Source organism: Myotis daubentonii, chromosome 4, assembly GCF_963259705.1.
Source record: "Myotis daubentonii chromosome 4, mMyoDau2.1, whole genome shotgun sequence".
In the NCBI taxonomy this organism is placed as follows: Eukaryota; Metazoa; Chordata; class Mammalia; order Chiroptera; family Vespertilionidae; genus Myotis; species Myotis daubentonii.
This window is the reverse complement of record NC_081843.1, coordinates 38,271,563-38,296,935: the sequence shown is the minus strand read 5'-3', so window position 1 is coordinate 38,296,935 and position 25,373 is coordinate 38,271,563. Positions and strand designations below refer to the sequence as shown.

The 25,373-nt window shown below is 41.3% G+C and overlaps 1 protein-coding gene across 3 annotated transcripts in view; it reads left to right on the top strand.

Moving 5' to 3' along the window:
* The first annotated feature begins 818 nt into the window (after window positions 1-818).
* SLC12A2 (solute carrier family 12 member 2) overlaps window positions 819-25,373 on the top strand; it is a 101,579-nt gene continuing 77,024 nt past the window's right edge. Inside the window, exon 1 of one of the 3 annotated variants that reach the window (XM_059693722.1) lies at window positions 819-2,015. In XM_059693722.1, the coding sequence (XP_059549705.1) occupies window positions 1,299-2,015 (717 nt within the window). In that variant the 5' untranslated portion in view covers window positions 819-1,298. The remainder of the gene's footprint in view (window positions 2,016-25,373) is intronic. The other 2 variants (XM_059693721.1, XM_059693720.1) reach the window with 2 other exon arrangements.

The following is a 25,373-nucleotide window of genomic DNA, read 5'->3' as shown; positions in this document are numbered from 1 at the left end:
CACCACCTCCGTGATGTCGAAACTTCCCGGTTAGTTACTGCTCTCACATTCACTTCTGAACTTCCTCTCGGCTTTGGAAATACCGCGTTTAAAGTCGTCACGAGACAACAGGGCATCCTAACTGATCTCCCTCCTCCCGCCTTCAAACATCACCGCTGGTACAGTAAGGTGTCCCTGGGGTGTGGACACACCCACGGCATCTCCACTGGCGAGTCTCCGGTTACGCAAGCCTCAGGCTGCCCTGCGGGTGCGTTTACACCTCGAAGGCGGCAGCGGAAACCCTGCCTTCCCCCAGGCTCAGGCCCGGAGCGAGCGCGAGAGTCGCCGCCGGCGGGAGCCCCGCGCAGGCCTCCCCGGGAGCGCGCCCCGCCCGCCACTCCGGAAGCACCTGCGGGCGGGACCGGAGCGCCCCCGGCGTCCTCCTGAGGAGCTCGGGTCCAGCACCGCCGCGGGTACCACGCGCCTCAGGGGAAGCGGCCCTGCAGCATCTCGCGAGATCTCGCCCGCTCAGCACAAGTACTGCGAGTTCAGAACTTAAAAAAAAAAAAAAAAAAAAAAAGGCCAGTGGGCTCGAGCCTCTGAGCGGCCGCGGTGGTGGCAGCGGCCGCGGGAGCGTCCGTGATCCGCGTGCGCCGAAGCAGGGCCCGCGCGCCTCTCCGCTGCCCGGTTTCCCGCGGTCCCGGCTGCCGGCCCGCGGCCCGCAGCCCCGGAGGCGGGGAGAGAAGGAGACAGCCGAGGGCCCACTCCTCAGCACCGCAGAGCGGGGCGGGGGAAGGAGGTGGAGGGGTGGGAGGAGGGCGACGGAAGAGGAGGCAGCGGTGCGAGATCTTCCCGGCGACGGCGGTCAGGCGGCGCGCGGCCGCTCCCCGACCGCGTGGCTCGTGCTGCCTGAAGCGGGGCGCGGGCTGGGCGGACACGATCCTCGCGCGGGTCGCTCTCGCGTGGGGCCACGCAGGACCCCAGGAGGGCCGGGCGCCCGGGGAGCGTCCGCGGGCGTCACTGCAGGACCGCGGTGGGCGGGCTGAGGGGTGGGGCGCTCGGGCCCCGCCTCCCGCGTGCTGCAGCGGCAGCCGCCACCGCCGCGGCCGTGCCGAGCCTTTAAACAGCGGGCCCGCCCCGCGCCGGCCGCACTCTCGCGCTGACTCGGCTGCCGGCGGGTCCGTGCCGGCCCGGGCTAGCGGCGGAGAGCCGACTCCTGCTTCTGGCGTTGCGACCGCGGCCACCGCCGGCCAGGGGCGCTGAGGGCGTGCAGCCCGCGAAGTCCGCCAGGCTCTCTGGTCCGCCGAGGGTCGGAGGCGATGGATCCGGGGCCTCCGGCGCCCTCCTCCGGCGTCCCCAGGCTGCCCGGGGTCGGAGAGACGCCGCGGGCCGCCTCCGGGGTGAACCTGCCCGGCGCGGCCGTGTCCTCTATGCCGGAGGATGCTGCGGCCGCGAGCCGGGGCGGCGGCGAGGGCGTCTCGGCGGCCGGGGACGGGCTGGGCAGACCGCTGGGGCCCACCCCGAGCCAGAGCCGCTTCCAGGTGGACCTGGTCTCCGAGAGCGCGGGGCGGGCTGCTGCTGCTGCTGCGGCGGCGGCGGCGGCGGCTGGTGCCGGGGCGGGGAGCAAGGAGACCTCCGTGGACGGGAAAGCCACCAGCGAGAGCGGGCCGGCGAAAGGCAGTGAGGAAGCCAAGGGCCGCTTCCGTGTGAACTTCGTGGACCCGGCTGCCTCCTCGGCCGAGGAGAGCCAGTCGGATGCGGCGGGGGTCGGCGGCGACGGGCCCAACGTGAGTTTCCAGAACGGCGGGGACACGGTGCTGAGCGAGGGCAGCAGCCTGCACTCGGGCGGCGGCAGCAGCGGGCACCACCAGCACTACTACTATGACACCCACACCAACACCTACTACCAGCGCACCTTCGGCCACAACACCATGGACGCCGTGCCCAGGATCGACCACTACCGGCACACTGTGGCCCAGCTGGGCGAGAAGTTGCTCCGTCCCAGCCTAGCGGAGCTGCACGACGAGCTGGAGAAGGTGAGCTCTCCCGGCCCTCCCCCTGCAGCCCTCTCGCCAGCCCTCCCTTCGTTCCCAACCTCTGGTCAGCGCCGGCCACAGGATGTGGCCTCCTGCTTTCTCCCGGTGAGGTGGCGGGAATGGATGTGCACGACTCGCTAGCATCTCTGGATTCAGCTGTCAAGGGTGGAATTGCAGAGGAATGTAACTTAATCTCTGAAAAGTTTGCAGCGGGTTAGGCTACTTACGCGATACTGGAGAGGCTGCATTTAACCACCTTCCCCATCCAGTTATATATCTCAATTACGCTTGGTTTCTCAGCCGCGTTGAACAATTAACCATCTCTCTGCATGACAGTTATGCTTGTGGGCCCCCTAGGGAATGTGCAGGAGGTTTAGGTGAGGACGCCTCAGGAGAGCACACCTACCATTTGTGTCCTTTTTAAAGGCTGTATTGTTGTATGGCTCATGTACACCCATTAGGGATCCCAAGAGTAGGAACTTTAGTGTTGGAGGGAAAATTCTTAACAGGGCGTGTTTGCGGTCCGTGAATTATTAAAGCTCAATTCCTGCAACCTTGAATATGCAAAGATCATAAATCTAGAGACATGCTGTTCTTGATAATGCTATAAATCCATTTTTAATGTAAACCTTTAGGGAGAGGGCTATAAAAAATAAGATGGGGGAGGGGGCGCACAGGAGAGATTGAGAGAGCGGCAGTGAGTTTTTTCTGTGGAGGAAGTCCAGAAAGACTGTGGGGTCTTGCATAGATAGTTATACTTTGTTAACAGAAAATCATCCCTATACTGTTTCTGTAATTCCATTTTATGGCCACATATGACTTTTATTTCTTGATGGTACAAAATTGTTATTTCGCGATAACATTGATGCTTTTGAGATTCAACTAGTTAACTATTTTATGGGAATACTTGAAGTTTGCTTTTACAATATGTAATGACTACATTGATGAAATCTGGTGAATGCAAAGAGTTGGTACCATACAGATTGAAAAGATCTTAGTATGTAAAGTTTAAATACAGAAGTATGTAATTTCTTTTTGATGTGATTATTTGATCTCATACAGTCATTTCATACAAAACTACTTGTCCCAGTGTTTGATAATCTAGCATTCATACAGTTTGAAATAATTACAGATGTCTCAACCCTTAACAGCTTATTGATTAGAAGCCTGACATCATTTGGCTTTGGATAATGCTACTGTTATTCTATTGTGGTATTTTGTTATATTAGAAGAAAAACACTTTCTATAACACTCATACTCTTGTATTTTCTCTCAAATCTATTATTTTTTCCTTTCAAAACTAAAAATCTTTGTAAAGTACCTATGTAGCTGGTAATTTTCCTTTTTTAAGAGAACTTTTATTGAAATTATTAATGCAGGTAAATTTCAGATATATTTCACCAAAGCTGAGTAATTTGGCAGTAAAGCACTCTATATTTACCCATGAGTTTTAGAAAGGCTTTATGTGTGTGCGTGTGTGTGTGTGTGTGTGTGTGTATACACACACACACGCGCGCACACACATTCCTATACTTTGAATTCAATATATATATATTGAATTCAAAGAGGAAGAGAGGGAGAGATTGAAGCTTCAATAATGTGAGAGAATCATTAATTGGCTGCCTCCTGCACGCCCCCTACTGGGGATGAAGTCTGCAACCAGGTATGTGCCCTGACCTGAATCAAACTATGACCTCCTGGTTCATAGGTCAACTCTCAACCACTGGGGCACATCAGCTGAGCTAGAAAGACTTTTTAAATTAAAGTATGTTATATTCCTTGAACTTGTATGCTTCCTAGGAAAACTTTTGTTATTTTAAATTCAGTAACCAAGCATATGAAGTTCTCCAAAACATCAGGGTTTTTATGTTTGTTTTGGCATTTTTAGTTCAGTTTACATTGTCTAAAAAAAGAACACCTGTATTGTAAGCTGTATAGTAGTTGAAGTCACCCAGCTTGTCAGCCTCAGTTTTTTCAACTTTCAGGGTTATTTTGAAGATGGGGGGGGGGGGGGGGATGCACAGAAAGTCCCATGTGCAGTGCTTGGAAAATAATTGCTAATGTAGTTATTATTTTGATCTTATATTGGTCCTTCAGAAAGTACATAGTTAAACTCTAGGATTTCAATTTTCGATCCTAATACCTACATTATTAAATGAATGTAGCATGTAAAATGTTTTGTTAAGTTCCATTTATGCAACAGATAGTATGATGAATTCTTTGTAGTTTTTTTTTTATCATCTACCACTCGGGTCCTTTATGGCCAAAAAAAGTTTCATTAATATATGTTAACTAAGCATAGAATCTCATATTGAAGATAATTTTGTTTAGAATTCAGCAAATGGATTATAGAAATGTTTTGTGTTAAGGAGTACAATCTGGCCATACTGCTGTTGAAGGAGGGCAGGTGAGGGGTGATAGCATAAGTTGGGCAGATCCCTAAAAGTTATTCCTCACCCTATCTAAATTGAGTTCTAGCTCCTTAAACATTTTTCTAATGCTTCAGCCTTCAGTGAACCCTATTATCACTTTGATTATCATGTAGTACTTTGGTCACTAAATGCTTTAAGTATCTACCAGGGATCTGTGTGCTAGGAACTATGGAAGAACAAAAAAAGTAAAAAGACAGGCACTCCAGAAACTTCTTGAGAACTTGTCTTCCTTCTACTTGAATTCCTTTCATTGCCTAGCACTGTGATTTTTAAAAAGTATTTTGCCTAAAAATTCAACTGAAGGGAAATAGTTAAATATCCATGGCATATCTTGCTGTATTATGCAGCCATTCTAGGGCCAGGACTCAGGAGTTTTCTGTTTCAAATATTTATTGGTGAAAGGACACATGGCTGTGGCACTGTGAAATGATGCAGTGATTAGGGAAACAGATACTGACTGACTCTGCTTAAACATACATTAATCAAATAGTTGTACATATAACATAGTTATAATTATTTTTTTAATGCTAGGAAGAAAAGTATAGGCTTCTAGTGAGGATATAATAGGACCTAATTTTAATTGGGTTGGAAAAGCCTTTTTCCAGAAGTATATAACATTGAAGCTGAAACTTTAAGGATTTTGAAGATATGGTAGGAAGACATTCCAGGCTGAAGAGACAGCATTTGTGAAGGTAGTGAGGTGAGAGAGGGATATATCTAAAGAACATAAGGTGACCAGTGTAAGATTTCACCATAAATGTAGTCCGAAGTGATTGAAGGATTTTATGTGAGGTAGCAACATGATCTGTTTTGTTTTAACATTGCTTACTGCTGGGTGGAGAGTGGATTGGCAGGAACAAGAATGGAAGCAGGGAGATCCAAGCTCTTAACTGTGGTCTGGGTAACAGATAATAAGGCATGGTGGCAGATAGAATTGGATGTAGGTGGATTGAATGCGGGAGTGGAAAAGAAGCTGATTCCCAGGTTTTGGTCTTGAGCAACTGAATAGATGGCAGTACTGTTGCCTGAGATGGGAAATACTGGAGAAGGAATAGATTTGAGGGATAAAAAAAAGAATTCTCAGTAGCCTGTAAGACATCTTAGTCCATGAATCATTATGAGGGAGGGGAGTAGAAAAGTGTATGTATGTATATGTGTGTGTGTGTGTGTGTGTATTAGAAAGTATAAAAATCATGTATATATGTGTGTGTATAGTGTCTAAGGTTATGAATGAAATTATTTAAGGAGAGTGCATAGATAAGAGAACAGGTATATGGTCTGGGATTAGGCTTAGAAAATGTCTAAAGGAAGGTCTGTTAGAGATTGAGGAGACACTAGCAAAGGAAATTAAGGAGCTGCTATGCTGGTTAGAAATAACTAGGAGAGCTGTTTCAGGAAAGCTGAGAGAAAAGTTTTCAAGAAGGCAGAAACTCTTCAAAGCTAATGCCTGGAATTGTGTTTTTTTTTAAAGTATTTCAAAAAATCAACCCAAAGTAATGATTCCTGCCTCTACAGGAAGAAAAAAAGTGGAGGGAGGGTAGCATGATTATCAAATGTGGAAAAATATGGTGTAGACAATCTATAATAGCTCCTACTAGATTTAAAGCATTAATGTTATTTGAAATCACTGGTTTTTTTAAAAAATGATTGATGTTTAAAAATTTTTTTTTTTTTAGAGAGAGGAAGGGAGAGAGAGAAACATTTTTGTTCCACTTAGTGATGCATTCACTGTTTGTTTCTTGTATGTGCCCTGATTAGAGATCAAACTCTGAACTTTGGCATATCGGGACGGTGCTTTAACCAACTGAGATACCTGGCCAGGATAAAGCATTATTAAAACAGTTTTAAAAGGTAGCATTACCTTGGCACAGTTGTCCTTAGGCCATGGCTTGGGAGCCTTTTGCTGGTTGTATGTGGCCTATTTTAGCCTTTTTTTTTTTTTTTTTCTAATTGCCCTTGACCAGAATCAAACCTGGGACCTTTCAGTCTGCAGGCCGACGCTCTGTCCACTGAGCCAAACCGGTTAGGGCTTTAGCCTTTTTTATTAATAAAAAGGGAGCATTAAAGAGAACAACTATATCATCAAGTGTCTTTTATGTCTTACTAAGCTTGTGGATTTTTTAATTACTATGAAATAGGTCTTGTACACATTTTACTCATGATAAAATGGGTTCATGAAGCTGAAAAAATTGCTTAGTGTCACTCTCATAGAAAGTGATGCAGGTGGAATTCACACCCAGGTTTTTCTGACTCCAATGCCAGGATATAGTATCCTCTTTCTTATTATCTTTTTTGTTTTAAAGATTATTTAAAATTGATTCTTAGAGAAGAAGGGAGAGGCAGAGAGAAACATCGATGTGAGAGAGAAACTTTGATCTGCTGCTTACTGCACACCCCCTACCAGGGATCTAGCCCACACTCCTGGGTATGTGCCCTGACCAGGAATTGAACCTGCAGCCTTTTGGTGCATAAGAGGATGCACAGGGCGACACTCAACCAACTGAACCACACAGGCCAGGGCTTTCTTATTACCTTTTCTTCCTGCCTATCCCCCAGACCTGCTCTGAGATGGCAGGGGGGTTGAGGGGGACACGATGGGGATTACCACCATCACCTCTCTACCATGACCTCCTGAGAATGGAATCCTTATATAATAAAAGGCTAATATGCAAATTGACTGAATGGCAGAATGACCGGTTGCTATGACGTGCACTGACCACCAGGGGGCAGATGCTCAACACAGGAGCTGCGCCCTGGTGGTCAATGCATTCCCACAGGGGGAGTGTCGCGAAGCCAGAAGCCGGGCTCATGGCTGGCGTGAGCCTCTCCTGCCTCTGTGGCAGTGCTAAGGATGTCTGACTTTAGTGGGCCTAAGGACATCCCCTGAGGGCTCCTGGACTGCGAGAGGGCACAGGCTGGTCTGAGGGGACACCACTCTCCCCCCCCCCCCCCCAGTGCACAAATATCGTGCACCAGGCCTCTAGGACTACATAACAGAAACGAGGAGGAATTCTTATGATGTATGATATGACTGTCTCTTTCATTGGATCTGAACTTGTATCTCATTCATCTCCATATAGAGAATAGGTACTTAATAAAGATTTGTTCATTGAATGTCTCAGGGTGGACAATTCCTCCCACTTAACAAAGACTTCCTGTAAAACAGAAACAAGTATGTTATCTCCTCTAATGCCTGTAACTGCTTCTGAGTGGGCTGTATTGATTCTTGGACAAGAAATTTCATCCACTAATTCAGTATATAGCTTGAGTTCTTAAAAGTCACCCTGAAGGAACAAGAATGGGCCATATCCCTGGGGTTAGGGAGTAGAGTAGTTCCAGGATTGAGTAAAATTAGGACCCTGATATAAAATACTTGTATATAGCAAAGTCAAGATTGGATTATTTCACACTTTCGCCAGAGGCTTCACCCTGTTAAACCCATGCCACCAGCGCTGAAGTCTGGTTTACCCATAATACTGTATACATTCTCCAAGTATACACCAACTGACTGCCTGGGTAAAAGGAAAGATAAATTTGGGGATTTAAAATGTGGAAAATAATCTGTGCAATGCTATCATAATTGATGTTTTCTCTATGTATATTTGTGTTCAGATTCATATTTCCAATGCTGGGCATTTGGAGTCTAAAGGACAGAAATAATGTTTCTTGGTTCTTGTGTATTGAGTATGCTTGCTTCATTAATATTTAATTACATATTTCATATATGTGTTTGGAAAGTGTGTAGTACTAATCAAATTGGTTCCTTGCTGAAGTAAAACAAATATGAATTTGGTTATTCAACAAATTGGGTACCAGCAACACTATTCTAAGTGCTGGGGATAATACAGCAATGAACACAACAGAATCATGGGGCTTTCATTTAATAGTAGGAGACAATGAACAAATAGATCAGATATAATTGAAGGAGATAGATGGCTATGGCTGGGGTGAGCTGTTTTAGAGTAGAGAAAGCCTCTCTGATATGTGAGCAGACGCTAGAAGGGAGTAAGGGATCACCCCAGGCAAAATACCTGGGGGAAGAACACTCTAGGTCAGCCGTGGGCAAACTATGGCCCGCGGGCCGGATTAGGCCCGTTTGAAATGAATAAAACTAAAAAAAAAAAAAAAAAAAAAGACCGTACCCTTTTATGTAATGATGTTTACTTGGAATTTATATTAGTTCACACAAACACTCCATCCATGCTTTTGTTCCGGCCCTCTGGTCCAATTTAAGAACCCATTGTGGCCCTCGAGTCAAAAAGTTTGCCCACCCCTGCTCTAGGTAGAGGAATTGCACACACTAAGACCCTGAGATGGGAGTGTCTTGGATTGAGAAATAAGGAGGCCAGCAAGATGAGTGACAAGGGGGAGAGTGATAGGAGAGGAGGTCAAAGCAGGAGTGAGGAATAAATAAGTAGATCATGATAAAGATTTAGGTTTTCACTCTGAGTGAGATAGGGAGTTGTGGAGGGTTTAATGCACAGACTTGACATGATCCGACTTATGTTTTTAAAATATCACTCTGATTGTTCTGTGGAGAATATCCTTCTGTAAGGGGGTAATGGTGGAAGCTGGGAGACCAGTTAGAACAGTATTTCAGTCACGATGATAGGACTTTTATTAAGGTAGTAATAGTGTTTGATACAGTGAGAGCTGTTCATATACTGGGTATGTTTAAAGGGTAAAACTGTTGGGATTTGCTGATGGTTTAGATGAAGGGGTGTATGGAAAGATTAATGCCAGGGTTTTCCACTGTTTAGAATGGAGTCTGTAGATATGGAGATAGGGAGGGCTGTGGGAAGAGCAGGTTTGAGAGGTGCACGAAAGAGTTGGGTTTCATTCTATAAATTAGTTCTACAATGGGGCAGACACATAAAATTGCAGCTACTGGTTAGTGAAAGAAAAGAACTTAAGAAAATGGTTTTTAAATAATCGCATAAAAATGTGCTTTTATGCTACAAATTTAGGTAAAGCCATGAAAATCAATTTTTCAAAGAGAATACAAAGGGGTGGGGAACTAATAGGCTGAAACATAAAGTGAAAGTGTTGAGGGACAGACTAGGGAAAACTACTTAAAATACTGAAGTTAAAAACATCAATGGCTTCCTATTTAAAATATGAAAGCTGTCATCTGCCAGTGGCTTTATTATTCTTTCATTTTTCACTAGAACCAGTACTGTCTTAAAGCAATTATACAAACCATGGAGCTGATAAAGAACTTGGGGATTTCTAATTAGAAGAAGGGGAAAATCTGAAAAGCAAAAATAGCTTAGTGGAATGTTATCTCTCTGCAGAAGCTAGTAACAGGCAGGTGTGTTTGTACCACCCTTGGGCTCAGAAATTTCTCTGCTTTAAATGTTCACTATGCTGTTTCTGAACATTCACAAATTAGATATTCATTTAGGTTAAGAATTCTAAAAACCCCTGGCATGGTTCTTTGTCAGTTGGTGTGAATTAGTTCTTTAATTAGTGTAGCTTTGAGTTTAGTATGCAAATCATTTTGGAGTTTTTTGGTAAGGTGGCTTGGTAGGTAAGGCTTGGTTACTCCTGTGGAGGGAAACTTAAAGGATCCATGACCATCTGCTGTAGTATGACTTCTACCCCATCATTTCACCTAAATAGTTGTTAAAGTCACCAGTCATCTCCATTCTTTTTTATTTTTTAAAAAAATTGTATTGATTTTTTACAGAGAGGAAGGAAGAGGGATAGAGAGTTAGAAACATCGATGAGATAGAAACATCGATCAGCTGCCTCCTGCACACCCCCTACTGGGGATGTGCCCGCAACCAAGGTACATGCCCTTGACCGGAATTGAACCTGGGACCTTTCAGTCTGCAGGCCGAAGCTCTATTCACTGAGCCAAACCGGCTAGGGCAGTCATCTCCATTCTTATCACCAATTCCAGGACACCTTTTTTTCCTCCCCAGCAGCATTCAAACTTCCAATAGCATTTAATGTTCCTTTGCAGTCTTTTCATCACTTCCTCAGCTTCCATATAGCACTTTCCTTTTTTTAAAACTTACATTTATTGATTTTAGAGAGAGAAGAAGAGAAACATCATTTTGTTGCTCTATTTATTTATGTATTCATTGGTTGCTTCTTGTATGTGCCCTGACTGGGGATGGAACCCACAGCCTTGGAGCATCATGATGGTGCTCTAACCACTGACTCACCAGGCCAAGGCACTAGTCTGTCTTTTCATTTTTCTCCCTCTCTGGCTCTTTCAGCCCAGTGTCTTTTGCAGTTTCCTTTATCTCTAAACTAAGCCACCTTCAAGGCTTGGTTCTGTCTTTTCTTCTGGCTTCTTTCTTCTCTCCCTAGATAATTTTGTCATCCACCCATACCCCTTTTCTGAGTTCTAGGCATCCAATGCCTGCTGACATTTTTGCTTTGTATCTCAAAGGCACCCCAGACTCACAAACCTATAATTGCCTCCTTCCCCCTTCAGAAACAGAACAACCCAAGTCTTCTTTCAGTGTGTCCTATGTCTCTATGAATGGTACCACCATGCATCATATTGCACAAGTGAGAAACATGAGTCATTCTTGACACTTTCTTTCATTCCTCCGCATCCAATTCATCTCCAAGTCCTGTCACCTTTATTTCCTAAATATTCTTTTTACCTTCACTACTACCAACCTAGACCCAATTGATGCACGTCGCATCTTACAGTAATCTAACTGGGTTCTCCGAATTCACTGTGCCCTCCCATCACTATTGTGCCCAGGAGTATCTTTTCAAAACAGAAAATTGATTATGTCATCCATTAGCTTAAAACTAGCCCTGCATTGTCTAGCTCTGGCCTACTTCTTGAGTGTTAAAATTACTCCAAGGCACAATACCTTTGACCATATTTATGATACTGTTAACTCTTCCTCTGTTCCACCTTATACACACAGTTAACATTTCAGTTTGGAGATTTCTCTTTAATCCTTATTTCCTCAGAGAGGAAGCCTTATTGTCCTCTGGTCCAGAACAAGCCCCCTTTCCCTTCAAGTACTTATTTCATGTATATTTATTAATATGGTTATTTGACTCAACTGGATTGGACTTCAAGCTGCATGGGAAGCAGACTATGTTTATGGCTTTTTATTATATTCACGGTACCTTGTATATAGGCCTGACACAGCACACCCTCAATCAGTATATGTTGGATAATAGAACTAGTTTTTTAAAATAAATTAATGTAGTACAAAAAAGTCTTAAACTCTTATATATCTTATATTTGTTATGTAGACTCTCTATAGTTCATTTGACAGGCATATTGCCCCAATTTGCATAGTTGGAGTTTAACACTCAAAAGCAGCTAAGGAACCCTTATAGAATCATAGGGCCTGTAACAGGCAGCACCAGGGTTGGAACTTGCAGCAAACATTCTGACTTCCAATTGGTGCTACTTTCAAAGATTTGTACTCTTCACTTTCACTGTATGGATATATCTTTTCCTAGTAGAAATACCTTCAAAAAGAAATATAAGAAAGTATCTTATAAATGGAATCTTCCTAACTTTTTTCCCATTTCCTCTGACTTTCCTTATCCATGTCTCTCAAAAGTGCAACCTAAATTTTTAAAAGTTCTAGGGTTGTGTTTTTTAAAATTCTGTAATCACTAGTCACATGTGGCTGTTAAACTCAGTTTAAATTAAAACTAAAGCTTCAATTAAATTACTCAAGCCATATTTTAAGTGATAATTGCCTACATTTGGCTGATGGCTATTGTATTGGACAATGGAGATATAGAACATTTCTGTCACCACAGAGGTTACTATTATACATTCCTTTTCTCTTCCTTCTTTCTTTTTTTCTTTCATATTAAATACTCACCACAAGTTTAAAATTAGTCACATTCAGATTTTCTTCTAATTTTGTATGGGGTTCTTCCTCAAAAGTTTCTAGAACAGAGGCCTCAGTGAAGTATTTGTTGAATCAGGGAATTCATATTTTTTCTATCTGAGAATTAATTGGAAAGGCTGTGGAATTTAATATTGTATAAATTGTTAGATTTTCTAAAGCACTCTTAAGCTGCATATCTGTATTTGGTCTTCAAATCTATCTTTGGAGGAGTTGGGTTTTCAGAAAGTCTTGGAGTAGGAGTCTCATTTTGCAAGGTTGTGATTTGCCTAAAGCCACATAACTAATACTTGATGAAGCTGAATTTTTTTGAAATTAGGTTTCTGTCTCCCTATCCTTTTCTTCTGGACCAGTGACCCCCAAATTTCTAAAAATTTGGAGAAAAATTACAGATGTCTCTCTTTCAAAGAATATACAGGTAGCTTTTGAAAAACTTTCTGGTGACTCTCAGAAAGCCAGGTTTGAGAAGCAGTGTCCTAGAACATGATGAGAGATATACACTTTGATGGCCCCTATAACTTAGTACATAGTTATTTTCTTTGATGTGCTGATTCTCCACTTTGAAATACCCTTATATAGACAAGTGTTAACAATCAAAGATCTGGCTTTAACCATTAGATAACTGTATACTGAATTGTATTAAGTATTTTTAAAATTTTATTTATGTATTTATTTTTAGACAGGAAGTGAGAGGGAGAGAGAGATAGAAACATCAATAAGAGAGAAACATACATGTTCAGTTGCCTCCTGGGAATTGAGGCTGAAACCTAGGCATGTACCCTAACCCAAATTTGAACCGGTGACCTCTTGGTGCATGGGCCGACACTAAACCAACTGAGCCCACACCAGCTGGACTTTTTTCTTTTAACTTTAGTAAGGTTCCTAATAGTCTTCTTTTTTTAAAGATTTTTTTATTGATTTAGAGAGAGAAACATTGATGTGAGAATGAAACATCAATCAGCTGCTTCCTGCACCCCCCTACTGGGGATCAAGCCCATAACCTAGGTATGTATCCTGACCTGGAATCGATCCAGCAACCTTTCAGTGCATGGGATAATGCTCAACCAACTGAGTCACACCTGTCAGTGCTCATCAGTATATTATTAATTAATACTGGAAGGTACAAATTTTCTGGTAATTTGAATTAAAATACTTTCAAGTTATTAGCTTGTTGACATTAATAAGTTGTATGGGATTTGAAATGATAATTATGCTATTCTTAATGCATTCTGTTGTAACTCAGTCTTGAATGATTAGTAAAGAACATGATGGGCTAGGTAGAGGACTGAATTTTTTAATTGCAGTCAGCAGTTCTGACTCGGTTTATTGTAAAGTCACATGGCCACACCATCACTTTTCTCTGTGGCACTTGAGTTTTGAGCTTTGCATTAATGCCACTGGATACTAATAGACCATTGTTAACCAGAGCAGATTGGATTCCTGTAAAACAATACTTGGTTTTGAGAGAGTAGTCTGTATGGGGAGCATTACACTGAATACACCAATCACCGACAGCACGGATAGGAAAAGTTGGTAGCTTTGGGATGAAATAATTGGCTAAGGCTTGATGAAAAAATTGTTAGAATAAATCCAGCCACTTTGGCATCTAAATTTGCATATGTGTGCATCATTTTTAGTTACTCATTTGGCTATGTGTCATGATATTAACACTTTGCCTTTGCTTACCTTAGTATTAAAGCAGATGCTATTAAAATATATTAGAAATTTTTATCTTTAAAGTATCTTTATTAATACTTTATTTCAGAGGTTTGTTTTTAGAATTTTAATCATAGTTTTGGGTGACCTTGAACATTTTTGAAGTGTAATTTGGAGTTTATTTAAATCAATAATAAGATGCTTGTAAACAAAACAATAAATTATTTTATATTAACCGTGCCCTGAAATAAAGACTTCCACTCCTTTGGCTGTCATTAGCAAAGATTTAATTTGCTTAATTAAAGCTGGGTCCAGAGGTTTTGCTAATCCAATATGAACCTAAGCTAGCCCTGCTGTAAGGTGCATGTTGGTTGCCACTAAAGGAAATAGGGAAGGGAAGAAGTTATTTACTAAGCACATTTTTAGTTAAAGAGAAGTTGCAAAACATTTCTAGAATTGCTATGGCCAGTGTGGCTCCATTAGTTGAGTGTCATCCTGTGCACCAAAAGGTTGCTGGTTCGATTCCTTGTTAGGGCACAAAACTCAGTTGTGGGTTTGATCTCCGTGAGGGGGTATGCAGGAGGCAGTGGATCAATGTTTCCCTCTCATATTGATGTTTCACCCTCTCTCTCCCTTTCCCTTCAATAAAAACTCTGTTTAAAAAAAAAAGAACATAGTTCACTCTTCAATCCTGTTTAAAAAATATTTCTAGTAGTGCCATCTTTGATCATCAAAACCCACATTCTTCACACTATACCCTACTGACTTGCTGATGGTATCTATAATAATAAAAGCGTAATATGCTTATTAGACCGGCCAGCCAAACAACCTTCCGGATGTCCTTCTGGACAACCTTCCAGAAAAAGCCAGGGCTGTGAGGGCTGAGCCCCTTGCACGAATTTTGTGCATTGGGCCTCTAGTACATAATAAATCCTTTCTCACCAGGCAGAATGGTGATGCCATGTTTATATGTAAAGTTCATCCAGAGGTAATCTTAAACTCTGTCAATATCAAATTTTAAGACCTATGTAGTAGAGTCTAGATGACTGATGTTTTGCAGTATTTATTTTTATGTGTTTGTTCAACATCCAGTTATTTAAACTCATTACATGGGCAGTTGTAATAATAGATCACTTATTTCTTGTTTATAATATTAGGCAAAATTTATTTAGCACTTACTCTGTTAATGTCAGGCAGTATACCAGACACAACTTATTTTTTGTTTACCCTTTTAAAAGCCTTTCTTTTTATTGTGGAATATAGCAGAGAGAAAAACCCATAAATATATAACTTAATCAAATGATCCCCATCCACGTCAAGAAACAGAACCTTGCTGGCACCCCCAGCCTCTGTACACTATTTTCTGATCCTTCCATCAAAGTATCTGTTATCATGACTTAAGGGTAATAATTTCCCTTGGGCCTCTGTCCTGACTTTTCCCCACCCAAAACGACTTTTGCTACCTTTATGTATTCCTGAAGAATATTACAGTTGACCCTTGAATGGCACAGGTTTGAACTGTGCTGGTCCACTTACATGTGGTTTTTAATTGGAAAAAGAAAATTCTAGGTACATAGAAATGGAATGACTGGCCTATTTTACCTATTCTCTCTACCAAAATAGCCTCCAAATAAACTTCCAAAGTTAAATAAACACATAACTCTATCTACTACACAATTTCATACTTAAAACATTGGACATGCCTTCCAGATGCATTATGTCTGGACACTAGCAATTCTTTCTCCTCTATGGGTGGTCGTTGCAGTTGTCTGTAATCATCCTGTAGGGCAGAGTATCATAGACACTGTAAATCCTGGAGGAATTTCTACAAAGCACAGAGATTTAAAAAAAAAAAAAAATCCCTCTAGTGCCATCCAGTGCAGAACTGATGTCGTTTTTATGAGGACCATGTCAGAAGCTCTTAGGTTTGGAAGCAGAGAAAGAAGGAAAGGTAAAGTAAGGTGGTGAGTGAGAATAGCTGGGTAATTGGGAAGTTCAAGTAGGACAGTTTCCTGAGTTGGGTGAGTTGTCTATCTTTTGTCCCCTTGCCCCAAATAGGTACCTAAAATAATTTTCCTTGTGTAATTCTACTATTTGGAGGATTCTCTGCACTGTCACATTAATAGATATATGATTTGGGGTAAGTTAACCTCTCAAAAGACGGTTTCTTCATTTGTTAAGTGGGGGTAATAGTACCTACCTCTCAAAGATGGACAATAGGACAATCTGCAAAGAAAGAAAGAAAAAATATGAGATCATTGTCAATTCAGGATAGTAGGACACCTAAGCGTTAGGGAAGTGTCTGACACACAATTGGCTTTGAGTAGATTGTAGTTGTTATTAAAGTAAGCCCGGCAGATTATGAGAGTCTCACAAATGAAGAATTCTTGGTTTATCGGACAGGTAATCAGTAACCAGACCTGGATGATGTACAACCAGATTTTATGAGAAACACTTGTTTCTTGAAGGCAGAAAAACTATTTCGTTATATCTTGCAATATTACTTAGCAAAACCCCAAATCTGGTGTATGTCACAGTAAACTTGAATTGTGTTAAGGTTCACTTAACCCCCAAATATGCAAAGCCAAATTATTTCCTAACCTACAAACCAGTTCTTATTAAGAAGTATACTGGGATGTTCAGTTGACATGTGAAAAAACTCATCCCTTCCCATTGTATTTTCAAAGTGTTTGTGTAGTTATATCAAATTGTAAGGGGATTGCTAAGAAACATATGGCAATAAAGTATATTTAACTACTAAGGCAGTTTGTTACACTGCTAATTAGGCTTTTCCATCTTGTTTTTCACCCAGTGCAAGTGTTAATTGGGGTAGAATTTAAAATTAACTTCTGGAAGAGATTGCTGTATTATTGGCTTTATTCGTGTGTGCTTTTCCTTAATGTTGGACTTATAATTCTTTTGGTAGTTGTAGAATTTTTTTAGCATTTAAATGATGTGGTCTTCCAGAATAATTTGAGTTTGGATAACCTGAATAAGGTAAACATTTATATTTTAAAATTTCTGAATGCTCTACCATAGCTACTACCTTGTACACAGCACCTTCTTCTGAATAAACAGTTGTTAAATGCATTGAAACTTTCTAAACCCCCCCATTTTTCCCTGTTCATGTTTTTTTTTTAAATATATATTTTATTGATTTTTTACAGAGAGGAAGGGAGAGGGATAGAGAGTTAGAAACATCGATAAGAGAGAAACATCGATCAACTGCCTCCTGCACACCTTCTACTGGGGATGTGCCTGCAACCAAGGTACATGCCCTTGACCGGAATTGAACCTGGGACCCTTCAGTCCGCAGGCCAACTCTCTATCCACTGAGCCAAACCGGTTAGGGCTCCCTTTTCATGTTTTTTCTGTCACTTTAGATTATTGAGTAAGGTTGATTTACTGTGTAAAAAGGTACATGAATGATGATTGGGATCAAAATGGTATTTCCCAGTTCAGTATGGTTTCCTAGTCTTCATCTGGCAGGATTAGTCATTGTTTGAACCATGTTTGTGACAGCCTGGTGCTGATTAGCCAATATGTATTGACTTCGTCTTAATGAAAAACTAAAATGATCTCCTATTTTTTTCTTTCTTTGCAGCTTTCTTCATCTTCAATAAATAATCACCCTTGTTTTTTAGTATACGTGCTGCCGAAGTGAGCACTCACCCTTGTTTATTTTTTGTAAACCAATATCTTATCTTACACAGTCTTTACATTAACTATGTAAGTTAGTGTATTAGTTTAAGAACCACTTTCTAGTTGCAGAGGTGATGCTCAAAGCAAATTTTGTTCTTTTAAATAAATGGACCTTTATATAGAAGCATAGACTCACAATCCTCCTATCTAATAAAAGAGTAATATGCAAATTAACCATCTCTTCATGATAAAGATGGAGGCACACACAGCCAATAAGGAGGGAATATGCAAATTGATGTGACAAAGATGGCGGTGCTGGCTGGAGCCATGGAGGCAGCTGGAGAGCTGGCAGGAAGCCAAGCCTGGTCAGGGAGTGGGAGAGTGGATGGGAAGCCAAGCCTGGCTGGGAAGCAGGAGAGCGGGCGGGAAGTGACCCAGGAAGCCAAGCCTTCCTGCCCACTCTCCCACTCTCGGCTCTCTGGCCAGGCTTGGCTTCCTGGGTCGCTGGGGCCAGAGCCAGCAGATACACCCTTTATCCCTAAGTCTCCTCTCATTTCCAGAAAATAAAATGTCCACTGTGTACCCACCTTTTGGCACAGCCTCTGCCCACCACGGACGCCCCCTCCCCCAGCAGGCAGTGCCATGTGGCTCCTGAGCACCCATCTTCCCATACCTTACATGGTTCCCATACCTTATATGGACAAATGCGTGCAGGCAAAGTCAGGAATTCAGGCCCCTGACGTCAGCTTCCAGCTCATAGGGCACCACACGGGAGAACGAGGGGATAGGGTCGGGAGGAGGGGAGAGGATGGGGACGGTGGGAAGGAAGGCCAAGGCCCTTGCATGAATTTCATGCCTTTGGGCCTCTAGTAGTAAAATAAAAATCCAAACATTTCTCCCTCCTTGGAAATTAACCCCTAGAGTGCCGGGAGCGCTATCACACTCCTACTGTCTTTCCCCAAAAGTGCCGGGAGCGCTATCACACTCCTCCTGCAGTGTCACTATTAGATGCTCGTAGTTCACTCTTTATTGACAGATGACACCTAAGTCCAGAAAACAAATGTAGTAAAGGTTTCCTTAAGTTTTTGAATATGTAACTTCATTTACTTGCAATTCATAATTTTTTTCCTAAACTGCTGTAAAATCAGCAAAAATGCCTTGGCAATTTTAGCATAGTTCCTAGGATATTGGTTGGCACTCAGAGGGTTAAAAAAAATAGTAGGTTACTGTCTTTTTGCCCACTATGGCCTAAAATTGCGGAGCAGACCCTTTTGCCCAGGCTTTGTCAGTTAAACTGTAAAAATAGAATAAATTAGTATGAAGAATGAATAGATTGGTAATAAACAATGCCAGAAATGTGTTGTATTAGTATTTTAACTTATTTAGAAGCTGCACTGTTCAAATGATACAGATTTCTCTTTGCACTATGATAAACACCTTTGTTAACTTACTCTGGAAAAAAATGTGATCACAAATCATTTGATTACTATACAATCATCTTTCATGGGTATTAAGTCCTTGGCTAGTGACATTGCAAAGACCACCCATGCTATGCTACAGTGCATACCTGAGATAAAAATTTTGTGAACTTAGTAACTGGGATGTTCAAAGAAAGAAAAAACCATGCTATTTATACTTAAAGCATTTAACAATGAGAAGCACGTTAGTGTACACATTTGGGAAATGAGAAGGATGTAATGTACACAGAAAACAATCCTGCACTCTAGGTTACACAGCTGGTAAAAGCACTGTTACAGGTTTTTTAAAAACTTAATTAAGTATTGATTTTTATCCATTATTTTAAAAAGACATCTGAGCCCGGTTTGGCTCAGTGGATAAAGCATCAGCCTGTGGACCAAAGGGTCCAGGGTTTGATTCCAGTCAAGGGCACATGCCTTGGTGGCAGGCTTCTCCCTGGCCTGGGCCTTGGTTGGCTCGCGCAGGAGGCAACCAATCCTCTCGGTCTTTCCTTCTGTCTTTCACTCTCCTTAAAAATCAATGGAAAAATGTCCTCAGGCAAGGATTAACAAAAAAAGACAGCTGATTTCATAATAGGTTGTTGCTAAAATACTGAAGGAAATTCTAGTGTTAGGGAAGAAATAATAGCTTGATTTTTAAGAATTTTTAAACTGAAAAATAATTATTAAACCAAGTCATTGTGTTATAAGCAGTATTTTCTCAAGCATAATTGAAATATGACCTTTGTTATGTAAAAGAATTTGAATTTGTTAAAAGACAAGTTAACTTTTGGATAATGGAAACTGAGAAAACTTTATAAATATTTAAGACTTGTGCAATAAGGAATAAATATAAAATGTATTTTACATCATAAAGGTTTTTAATTATTAAGAATTTACTATCTTCCTGGCCAAATTCTTTTTTTTTTAAATGTTTTTATTGATTTTTAGAGAGGGATGGCGAGATAGAAACATCCATGAGAGAAAAACATCATCCATTGGCTGCCTCCAGCATGCCTCCTACTGGGGTTTGAACCTGCAACCTAGGCATGTACCCTGACTGGGAATCCAACTGGTGACCTCTTGATTCATGGGTCAACACTCAACCACTAAACCACTCTGGCTGGGCCAAATTCTTTTTTCTTTTTTTAAAAAATATATTTTTATTGATTTCAGAGAAGAAGGGAGAGGGAGACAAAGATAGAAACATCAATGATGAGAATCATTGATTGGCTGCCTCCTGCATGCCACCTACTGGGGACCAAGCCCGCTACCTGGGCATGTGCCCTTGACTGGAATCGAACCCGGTACCCTTCAGTCCCCAGGCCAATGCTCTTACCTACTGAGCCAAACCAGCTAGGACCCAAATTCTTCATTTTTTTTTCTTTTGTTGTTATTTTTAATCCTCACCCGAGGATATTTTTTCCCATTGATTTTTTTAATTTAAATTCTTTATTGTTTAAAGTATTTTATGAGTCTCCTTTTTCCCCCATTGACCTCTCCCCAGCCGCTCCCTCACATCCCTACTGTCTGTGTCCATTGGTTATGCTCATGCATACAAGTCCTTTGGTTGATCTCTTACCCCATCACCCCACCTTCCCTCATAGGTTGGATGCTTCTATGTCTCTGGTTCTATTTTTTTAAAATATATTTTATTGATTTTTTACAGAGAGGAAGGGAGAGAGATAGAGAGTTAGAAACATCGATGAGAGAGAAACATCAATCAGCTGCCTCCTGCACATCTCCTACTGGGGATGTGCCCGCAACCAAGGTACATGCCTGCCGGGGTCCAACCCCAGCAGGTCCAGGGGTCCCCAAAGGTGTGGACGGAGTCGGCGAAGAAGGAATGACACGGAGACAGCGTTCAGTTGATCAGCAGCCTAGCCAGGATCTCCAGCCAAGTTCTGGTCTTGATCTCCAGAGAGGCTCTGCTTCGGATCTCCAGCGAGGTTCTGTAGCCATGTTCCCTCGCTAGGTTCTCCAGCCAGGTTCTGTCCAGGCTCTCCAGTCAGGTTCAGTGTCCAGGTTCCAGTCAGGTTCTCCTGCCAATCTCTGTAGTCAGGTTCAGTCCAGGATCCCTTGCCATGTTCTCCCGCTAGGCTCTGTCTCTAGGCTCCGAGGCCAGTCCCGGTCCAGGATCCTCTGGCATGCTCTCGCCAGCGAAGTTCTTCTGTCTCTAGGCTCCGTGTAGGTTCTGTCTTCTGAATTCTGTCTCCTGAGTTCCGAGTCTTTCTGTCTTGTTACAACTGTATTTATACCAGTTGATTCAATCCTATCAATCTCTATTACAAAGGTTAGGGCGTTTCTTATCTCCATTCCAGGGAGAAAAGATTATGTAGTTTAAGCATGATTGTTCGTAGTTAAAGGGATTAATTACCCGCCTGGCACTTAGTTGAGGGGTTTTATTCCCTCCCTAACTTCAGGGGAAAATCCCTACCTGGGGATTCAACCTTTCTCGGAGAGGTGACTTTGGTTAAAACACAGCGCCAAGAAGGTGAGCAAACATATTAAGAAAAGTATGCCATATATGCCAGGTCCCTTGAAACAGCAAGGATGGACCGGCTCCCGGCACATGCCCTTGACCGGAATCGAACCTGGGACCTTTCAGTCCGCAGGTTGACGCTCTATCCACTGAGCCAAACCAGTTTTGGCTGGTTCTATTTTTGTTCATCAGTTTATGCTATTCATTATATTCCACAAGAAATATCATGTGACATTTATCTTTCTATGACTGGTTTATTTCGCTTAGCATAATGCTCTTCAGTTCCATCCATGCTGTTGCAAATGGTAAGAATTCCTGCTTTTTTATAGCAAGGTAGAATTCCACAGTTTCACTCATTTACTGATGGGCACTTAGGCTGTTTCTAAATCTCAGCTATTGTAAATTATGCTGCCACGAACATAGGGGTGCATATATCCTTTCTGATTGGTGTTTCTGTTTTCTTGGGATATAGTTCTAGAAGTAGAATTATTGGGTCAAATGGAAGTTGCATTTTTAATTTTTTGAGGAAACTCCATACTGTTTTCCACAGTATTTCTTTTTTTCCTTTTTTTATATATATTTTATTGATTTTTTACAGAGAGGAAGGTAGAGGGATAGAGAGTTAGAAACATCGATAAGAGAGAAACATCGATCAGCTGCCTCCCGCACATCTCCTACCGGGGATGTGCCCGCAACCCAGGTACATGCCCCTGACCGGAATCGAACCTAGGACCCTTCAGTCCGCAGGCCGACGCTCTATCCACTGAGCCAAACCGGTTTCAGCTCCACAGTATTTCTGATAGTTAAGTGTTCACTGGAAAATTCAGGAAATAAGAGCTAATCAAAAAAGATAAATTATTTTTCTTTTTATTTAGGAAAAGTTGCTGTTCATCACACATTGACAATTTCTTATTCTCATTTGGTAAGAATTAGAATAGTAAACATTATGAAATATCTAAGTGGCAACATCAGTATTTACCTATACCAGGCTGAAATTCAGAGGTGAGGTCTGATCCAGAAATGAATGGAGGCCATCACTTATTACTTAAAACATTTAGATGCTGCTTATAGCCACAGGTCTGGTAAGAAGACCTTACAAAGAAAATATAGAGTGGGAAAAGGAGATGGGGTTAGGACCAAGTTGAAGGGACTCTTACTATTTAATTGCTTGGTAAAAGAGGCTGAGAGAAAATGTGGTATTTCAAGAAATGTTTCAAGAAAGAGGGAGTGGTTAACAATATATCTAGTGTTGTTTCAAAAGTCCAGCGAGTCAGGGACTGAAAAATGTACATTAGATTTGGCATCAGTGAGGTCTATGGATGTCTTATAAAACTAGTTCAGTGTTGTGTGGCAAAGCTAGGTTGCTGTGTATTGAGGAATGTGCTGTAGTATTTTAGCAAGTTTGGTTGGGCTTCTGGTGACAGGTAAGGGAAGTGGTGTGCAATATATGTTAACCACAGTTACAGGAGAGAGAATGATCAAGTTGAGGTGGAAAATTGAGTATACAATTGAGTATACAAGAGAGATATTATCCACAGTGTAAAAATTCTTTACTCCCTGCAAAGAAATAATGACCATGGAGACCAAAGTTCCCTTTGTATTTTCTGTATCCCCAGAAAAATGTTCAACTCCTCTTGCCTTCTCTCTGTAAGTTTCTCTTTTCATTCTGTTACCATAGCTTCACCCACTGGCTTGTTAGCCTGGCCCCTCTCCTAAGTTCCAGTCATGAATTTTTTAACTGCCTGGTAGAATTCTTTAATCATCTCATGACTCCTCAAATTCAGCATGTCCAATTTCAGGCTGACATAATTATTTAGTAGTTCTCTATTTCTTTCATTAAGAGATCCTTTTCGTTACTGAGGGTCTTCCTATCTGGGTCTTCCATTATCTCTTCTCTTTTCCTCACTTCCCCAATCTATTCTCACCTCACTCACCCTCAATCCCTGCTTGGTACATTGAGAATCACAGTACTCCTTTTTTTGAAGGGTTATTTCACCAAATAAATCCTAATTAATTTATCCCACCTCATTTAATATGGTGTTATGCATAAAATCATTTATGTTGTTATTTTTTTGGCATTTTATTCATAATGTGAAAAACAGTAAAAAAACAAGCCCATCATTTCTATGAAAATGGGAGACTGAAGATTTTATTTATGTACCTTTGTATCAGAATAATTTATAGTTCATAATTGTGTGAAATTTTCCCAATTGTAAGTTTTAATGTGCAGACCAAATGTCCTACCCAACAATTTACTTATTTCTCTGAAACTGATTTATTTAAAGAAACAAAATACAGGTACCCCTACTTTTTGAAAGTTTGTTTTATGCCACTTTGTTAAGACCTGCAGCCAGGCTGGTGTGGCTCAGCAGTTGAACGTCCACCCATGCGCCAAGAGGTGGTTGGTTCGATTCCCAGTCAGGGCATGTGCACTGGTTGCAGGCTCAATCTCCAGTAGGGGACATGCAGGAGGTAGTCGATAGATGTTTCTCTCTCTATCCCTCTCCTTCCTTTCTCTAAAATAAATAAATAAAAAAGACTTGGATTAGTATCTATTTTCGCTAACTGAAAAACAACAACAAACAAAAACAAACAAACAAGAAGGATTTTTGCTTTTATGGAAAAAAGGCAAAAAGCAAAAATAGCATTCCATATTTGTTTTGCAGTGAGCCATTGTGGAGGCAGGGCACAGTGAGAGTGGCATCACTAACCTGCTTCTCTGGGAACCGCACTCAGCAGCTTGGTATCAAGCTATCATAAGCTTTGAACTAATTGTCTGTGAGCATCTATGTTTTATCTCAGTTTATTTTGTGCATTTGTTAGCAAGATGCATTTTAAAGTAATTACTTCTTTGCTTTATGTCATTTCAGCTTATGAAAGGTTTCATGGTCACGCTCTACTTCTAGATAGTGGGAGAAACCTGTATGTGTATTCTACTTTGGTTTCCTATTACTTCCGGAAGTTAATACAGTTGTAAACCTAATTTCATTACATTTAAATATATTGATTGAACTATAAATAATAGCATATTTGTGTTTTAATTTTTGAGTTGTATATTTGAGATTACTAACACACTTCCTGAAATATAACTATCAGAACATGATGAGGATTCCACATTTTTTTAAAAATATATTTTATTGATTTCTTTACAGAGAGGAAGGGAGAGGAATAGAGAGTTAGAAATATTGATGAGAGAGAAACATCGATTCAGCTGCCTCCTGCACACTGCCTACTGTGGATGTGCCCACAATCAAGGTACATGCCCTTGACCAGAATCGAACCTGGTACCTTTCAGTCTGCAGGCTGACGCTCTATCCACTGAGTGAAACCGGTTAGGGCGAGGATTCCACATTTTATGTGGACCCCATCTGTTAAAATACTATTTCATATATTATAGAAAATCTTACTCTGTTTTTTAATATAGTTGATCGCAATATAGTGGAAATTAGTATAATTACTACTAAACCTTCAACTTTGAAGTGGAATTCTGATAGACATCCACACAAAAATTTTAAGTTGCCTGCATCCCTTCCTTTGCATTGTAAGATACCCACATCAATATGTGGCCTTGGAGAAAGTAGCCTACTACATACACACATCTTTAACTTTCTTTTAACAGAGATGGAAAAAGAGATGTCTTTTTGTGTATACTATGCACAGTTACTTTTTCTGGTGATACTTGGAGGTTATGTAATATTTTAAAGTCATAAATTAACTGAACAGTATCAGAATGAAAACCGAGCAACTGCTGTCTACTTTAGTTATTTAAATTTACACAAACATTTTTTGTTCTGACTTTTATTTGAATAATTGAACAGTTAAGTCATCAGTCCTTATGA